The sequence below is a fragment of the Tinamus guttatus genome, unplaced genomic scaffold (assembly GCF_059628265.1).
Source record: "Tinamus guttatus ecotype Peru unplaced genomic scaffold, ASM5962826v1 Tinamus_guttatus_pri_ptg000311l, whole genome shotgun sequence".
Lineage (NCBI taxonomy): Eukaryota > Metazoa > Chordata > Aves > Tinamiformes > Tinamidae > Tinamus > Tinamus guttatus.
Genome location: NW_028288845.1, coordinates 1,606,680 through 1,613,189, shown reverse-complemented (window position 1 = coordinate 1,613,189; position 6,510 = coordinate 1,606,680). Strand labels below are relative to the sequence as shown.

General features: G+C 43.3%; 1 protein-coding gene across 1 annotated transcript in view; it reads right to left on the bottom strand.

Moving 5' to 3' along the window:
• Window positions 1–748: 748 nt before the first annotated feature.
• Window positions 749–6,510, bottom strand: part of NYAP2 (neuronal tyrosine-phosphorylated phosphoinositide-3-kinase adaptor 2) — a 118,667-nt gene continuing 112,905 nt past the window's right edge. Inside the window, exons 7-8 of the mRNA XM_010220024.2 lie at window positions 2,887–3,160; window positions 749–866 (exon numbers count right to left, since the gene is read on the bottom strand). Coding sequence (XP_010218326.2) covers window positions 2,933–3,160 — 228 coding nt within the window. The 3' untranslated portion in view covers window positions 749–866; window positions 2,887–2,932. The remainder of the gene's footprint in view (window positions 867–2,886; window positions 3,161–6,510) is intronic.

The following is a 6,510-nucleotide window of genomic DNA, read 5'->3' as shown; positions in this document are numbered from 1 at the left end:
ACAGTCTTCGCAAGTGTGTGTATATATGTGATCTGTATGTATATACAGATTGCATATCGATACAGACTACAGCTTTAATGACCGTGTGTTACTAAGCACTGTCATTCACCCTGTGACACAGAAACTGCTGAGACAATAAATAGGTGACGCAGAAAGTGGTTAAGCCGCGTGTCGATGGCGCTTTCGGCAGGACGCCCCGCGTCGACGCGAGCAGCGCGTGGTCCGACCGCGGCAGGACGCGATGGCAGCGGGTCCCTCGCTCTGCCTCTCGGGGACCTTTGGAAACCTCCGCCTGAGCCTCGCTGCCCTTCTCTGCAGAACGGTTCCTGCAGGAACGAGGCTCCGCTCGCATTTCTAAAGTGCTTTGACGGTTAAGTGCTAAGTCATAGTTTGCTTTCTCGTGTCCTGTTGCACTTCAAAACAATAAGCCATTGTTTCCACAGGACGCAATGGGGATCTGGAAGCACATGGGCAGTTACGGCAAGGGGACAACACCAACAGTGTCGAGCAAGAGAAGCAACACAAGAAGTGGCTTTTACGGCAGCCCAAACGTACACGACAAGAAATGCTTCAATTCCCTGATAATTATTCCTATTACGCGTTGATATGACACAATCTCACCAAACGCCTGGCTGTTCACACTAGCGTTTGCCCTGCCCCAGGGGAGCGGGGAGCGCGTGCGGCCGCGGGGCGAACGCGTGCGCGGGGCGCGCGGGGCTCCGCGGCGAGGAAGACACCGCACAAACGCTTTGTGAGCAATGAGCCTGTCACCTCAACAGATTTCTCACAAGCAACAAGGCGTCTTCTTTGCAGCAGATTGCGGAACTTTGCGAGATCTCTTGCGTTTTTCTTCTGCCATTTTCTTTCTTAAAAAAAAAAAAGAATAAGCAGAATATACAGTTGGTGTCTTTTGGATGTACCATGTGTTCAAAGACACCTTCACAGCCTCTGTCTTTTTCTCCTTCTGTCAGTCGGGCTGTGAGGGGTTCTTTAAATCTCTATTTCATTTGCATTCCTACTCCAGCCACTGTATATTCACAACACGCACAAATATTTAATATATGTGGGTATATATGTATGCACACATCTGTGGGTATATATAGATACATGCATATATACATATATATGTGTGTATACATATGCATATATACATATACAATAATGCTAATATACATACACACATATAAACACACACTTCATCTTTTACAGAAATCTCAGTTTGGACATCAAAATATACATTAGTTATAAAATATTTAAAAACTTTATTATTATTTCAGAGACTGAAAAGAAACTGCTACCGATAAAGCATTACTCAAACTCAAACTTTAGCAATATAGATTACAAAAACCTTCTAAAATTTGTTATTTTTGGTTTTTTTGATCAGCAATTATACCTGTGGCATTTCTGTAATATAATTTCAAAGAAAAGCCAATAGGACAAGAAGTTGCAAACACATCTTTTCTTCTCAAAGAAAATAATATCAAATGATTGCTTAAAAGGGGGACTTCTGTGCTACCAAATTGTAGGCGCATAGATAGAAATTTGAATACACAAAATATATGTCATAGTTTGTTTTTTTTTTCCTACTCCACTGCAGTACAAGTTTCCCTCATTCTCAACAGACCCTTTTGGAAGATATTTCACTGCATGGATTTCACCCTCATAATCAGTATAAACCATCTATTTCTCCCGTTAAAACCAGGAGGTCATAATTCTTTGGTCGTGACATAATATCCTGTTAAAATGGGCGTGATATAATAATGGATTTTTAGCCAATTACATAGGCTGCCAGGAAGAACTGGCACACATGGGGCAATGAGCTGTGCTGACCTCTGCTTCAAAAACACGTGAAATCCAGAGACATTTCCCTATTGGCTTTCCAGGGCTGCAAATTCCAGCCTTTCCCACCAGCGCGAGTCAATCTGACGCAGCATAAAGTAAGGAAGTGTTGCTGGATTTAGAAATAACAGGCATGTCACCTTTCTCTCGGAGCCAAAGACGAGGGCGGACGGGAGCGGTGGCCGCAGAGCCCCTGCCTCGAGGTGCCGGGGCCGGTGCCCGCGGGCCCCGCCGCGCTCAGTCACAGTGAACCGTGGTCTCCGCGAGCCAGCCCAGCTTGGCGAAGGAAGCGTTTCCCTTGCACGCTTTTCTGCCAAATTTTTATTCTTTTCCCTTCCTTGTCTAAACACTTCTAGCCGGAGATTTTAATAACTCATTAGTATAAAACCAGGGGCAGTTTAAGAGTAGCTTTACGAGCACTTGCGCAGAACGCTTCATACGTTAAATGCCACTTGGACACCCACGTTAAGCACTTTTATTTGCATTGCTTGCGGTTTTATTATGACCCACCAAAACCGTCGCCTCTCCGCCCCGTCCCGCTGCCCCAAAGCCACCGAGGGCGTGTGCTGAGCATGGCTGGGTAACTTCTACAGCCCCAGCACCGAGGCGTTCGCACACCGCGCTGGTCAACAACACCTACAACCACATGCTTTTGTACAGAGGCCAAGCCTAGGCAGGGAAGAGAAATAAAATGGTGGTGGTGGGGGGAAAACATTACAATACTACATAGAAAAGAGTTAATAAAACAGTATAACAGTAACATTATATAGTAAAATTCTTCATAAATTTCTGAATTTATAGATATATATATATTTAAACAGTGTATTAGTTTGGGTGTTTTCAATATATTGGCAAAATATTTACATTTTGATATCTTCCGGATCAAAAAAAATCCTGGATAAATATGTATGCCTTAATCCAGTCGGGAACTTAAATCTCTCTCCTGATGGACCGGTGAGCAGTGTACGGGTGTGCTTCTTCCCGGGAAGTTCACACCTGCAGTAAGTCCTACGTGAGAGCCTGTGCCTTACTAAGAGAGCAGGCTACCTGGGCACGGCGCAGCACAGTGGCGAGGGCGTCCTCCGGGCGCCTGTCAAATTGCAGTGTCCCAGAAAACAGTCTGTTGCTTGGAATAAGGAGGAGGGCTGTATTTCTTGGTCCCAGTGTTCTTTTTCCAGCTTGGCAAAATAGGCATGCTGTCCTGCTTGCAGAGTCCTTTTTCTGATTTCTGGCGAGCTTTTATTTCTTTGCAGAGGCAACGTTTCTTCTCAATCATATCCAGCATCGTGTGGTCCCCTTGCAACCATTGCATACATGTCACCTATTAGGGAGGGAAAAAAAAAAAAAGAAAAAGAGGTGGGGAGAAAGAGAAAAAGCATCCCAATAACTATTCAGCATAGATAGAATATGTTGATTCTTTGGAGGTTAACATTATTCAGGTATTATTCTCATTCCTTTCATGAACAAAACATCTCTATGCCAACAACAGAAACAAAGACAATCTCTACTTCCAACTACTACTCAAAGTAAAAAAAAAGAGTAATAAAAAGTTCCCTTTTAACTTCTCCAGAGCACTGAAAGCTAAAAAAGATAAATGTTTTCAGCAAACTAGCACTATTTATTTCTGGCTGGATTTAAGTGATGGAATATATCTTAAAAAGGCATGAGGATCTCAACAATATCATTAAGCTGTGGAAATAAAAAAATCTATCCACTCAAAACTATGTTTTATATTGCTTTCCAAATCCAGTCTGTCACATTAAAAGCATAGTGTTAACACTTCTGATTATCAAGCTAAATATAACGTTATTTTTAAATGATTTTATTAACGCCATGTGATTTACATGGATTAACCTCTCCTGCTATATAACATTTCATTAATTTAGAGACACTAAGTGTTTAAAAAATTCATGTTTTCATGCATGCAAAACATTTTAAAATATGGTCCTGATCATATTTTAAAAACCAGAGGTTAGCATATGTTTAATTTCAAGCACATATCCTAGCGCCTCTAAAGTCTGAAAATGTGGTTTCATTTTTGAGTTCAGTGGGGTGCTCACATGACTGAAAATGTGTGTTTTTAAGTGCTTTAGATTGGAACCAACATCACAAATGGAAAATTATCTTGAAAGGGCTCATTCTATACAAATTATACCAGTATACATATTGTATACCTGCAAATCCGTACACTTCCTCTGAACACACATTTTGCAAATTTAAAGTGATTTCTGAAGGGCCACAATATTTATTTTTCTACATTTGTCATAAGTTACTATATCCATGTCATATATTTGGAGGGTCTATTTAAGTAGCATTCCCATCTTGTCCTGGAAATGCACATGTATGGCAATGCTTTGACGGGTTTTATGATTCATGAAGGAAATCTGTGTTTATTATTAAGACGGAGCACATTAAATAACGCACATGCCTTTCCTTCCCAAATCTTAAAACACTAAGTCTGAGTGCATACACCAAACTCCTGCCATGAGGGACTGTCTTCACTGAAGCCAGCAGAGAATCTTTCATTCAACTCGGTGGTTTTTGGGGTCAGCTTGAAATGTGTTTGACACAATAGAGCAAGTGTTCAGATTCATAGCAGGAAACACAGCAAAAGGAATAAATGTGAAAAAGAGTACCAGAAGAAGTAACAATGTAAGATGTCCTCAAACACAAACATAAACAGGACAGAAATATATATATGTATTTTTTTCATATCCCTGTGTATTAAGAAGTTTTTAACGTGTGACACAGGGTAGAAGAATTTCAGATAAAATTGTCTTTCTTTATACTGAAATAAAACCATGCTTATCCTACCTCAAACCTTGGATAGTACTTCAGGTAGAACAGGTTTAAACTACAACACGAGTTTTGTTCTTGAATATACTCAAAAATTTAGATTTATATGGGTAACTTATTTAGGGCAAATCCTCCTAAATGGAGGAGCTAAATGCGTTCCTTAAGACTACCGTGCCTCATCTTTGTATTTGAATATTTAGTTTTTCACATCAATCGTGCGCTGCGAGTTTGACACATGTCCCGCATGGAAACAGCGGCATTTCTCTCTTTGGGTATCTAGGCCTGATGCAAAACTCACTGCCGAAAACAGAGAGGGTCCTTCCCACCCCCGGCTCTGCTTCCCAGGTCTTTAAATGAGAATCCACGATGTCCTGCCACTCTGTTCAGCGGAGACGTGTTACTACGTACGCAGCAGCGTCTCCGTTCCTGCCGTTCCGCCTACGCGGTGCAGAATGGGCGCGCGGGCTGCACACCCCACACACAGCACACCCAGAACGGGGCTGCACGGGTGCCTGAGCGCTGGCTTCCTCCACAGCCTTGGGGAAACCCCCTCTCTCTCCTAATCCCCCAGGTAAGCCCACAGAGCACGCGCTAACACCAAATCCCCGCGCTCGCGCGCCGGACGCACCGTGAGCCGCGCGCAGGGCCGTTATCGGGAGCGTATTGCAGCCCCGCCACCCGCGCTCCCTGCGTTGTGCTGCGCTCGGTGCTCCTGCCAGCACAGCATCTTCTACGAGCTCATCTACTTCATGGCGTACAGGGGGATGTAAGGAGGATTTTGATGTCCCGAGCCCCAAAATACCAATTGCGACTTCCCAAAGATAGAAATGGTGTTGCAGAATGTATCAGCTACACAGACACTCTGCCGCCCCCTGCAAAACAGCGGCTAAAATAAACCTGAGCGTAGGCAGCTCCAATATCCTTTTTTATACCAGCCACCATACTGGGTAGCAGTTCCTGAATCATTATTATGGACAATTTGAGTTTTTCTACTTCCCAGTACACGTTTTCAAGATAAACTGTGATTATTTTAATGTTCTTTCTGTTTGCTAAGTTTTGCATGCCAGGATCTTCTTAAATGTACCATATACATGGCACATTCCTCTCCTATAATCACAACCTGGTAATGGCATTTGCAGTATGAAGGGCCAGAACTGGTCTGTGCAATATCATTTGCTAAACTAGACCTACAGAACACATATAATGTTGAAAGACTTGGGGGGAAAAGTTTATAATGAGAACAAATGTTAACCTTTGATATTTTTGTCCATTTCTAGTGCTAATGTGCAACAAAATAAAAATACACTGAGCAAGAATGCCTACATCTTGAAGTTGGATTGGTAGGAAATTGCCTGTTTGCAATAATAGATTAATGAACCCAACAGGACGATTATCACGTTGCCAGTGAATAATCCCAAGGAGCGTGAGCGGAATTTGCAGCGTGTCCGATACAGCCCGTGGGCGCTGAGTCTCACAAGGCAGCACAGCCCTCAGCAGAGCTGCTGAATCACGTGAGCAGCCGCCGAGCGCCTCAGCGGGGCTGCGCTGCTGCCTACAGCTCACGAGTCTAACCGTGTGGAGCCGGGCCTAACCCTTCTGCTGTTGCTCAACTCGGGGAGATCACACTTAGGCCCAGGACTAATTCTTTCCAGGTGCTCCTTCCTTTCTGGCTTCAGCCTCCTCTGCAACCATCAGGTTGCTACTATCACTGCTATATCATGCCAAGGGATTTGTTCAGTGCGAGACACGGAAATTACAAGTTAATATGTAGTGAAAACTACTTGGTACCCTGGTATCTAGAAACCTTATGGGAATGTAGAGAGTTGGAAAAATTCTCTTGTGCGAATGTGACTGAGTACAAAGGTAAATGAGGAT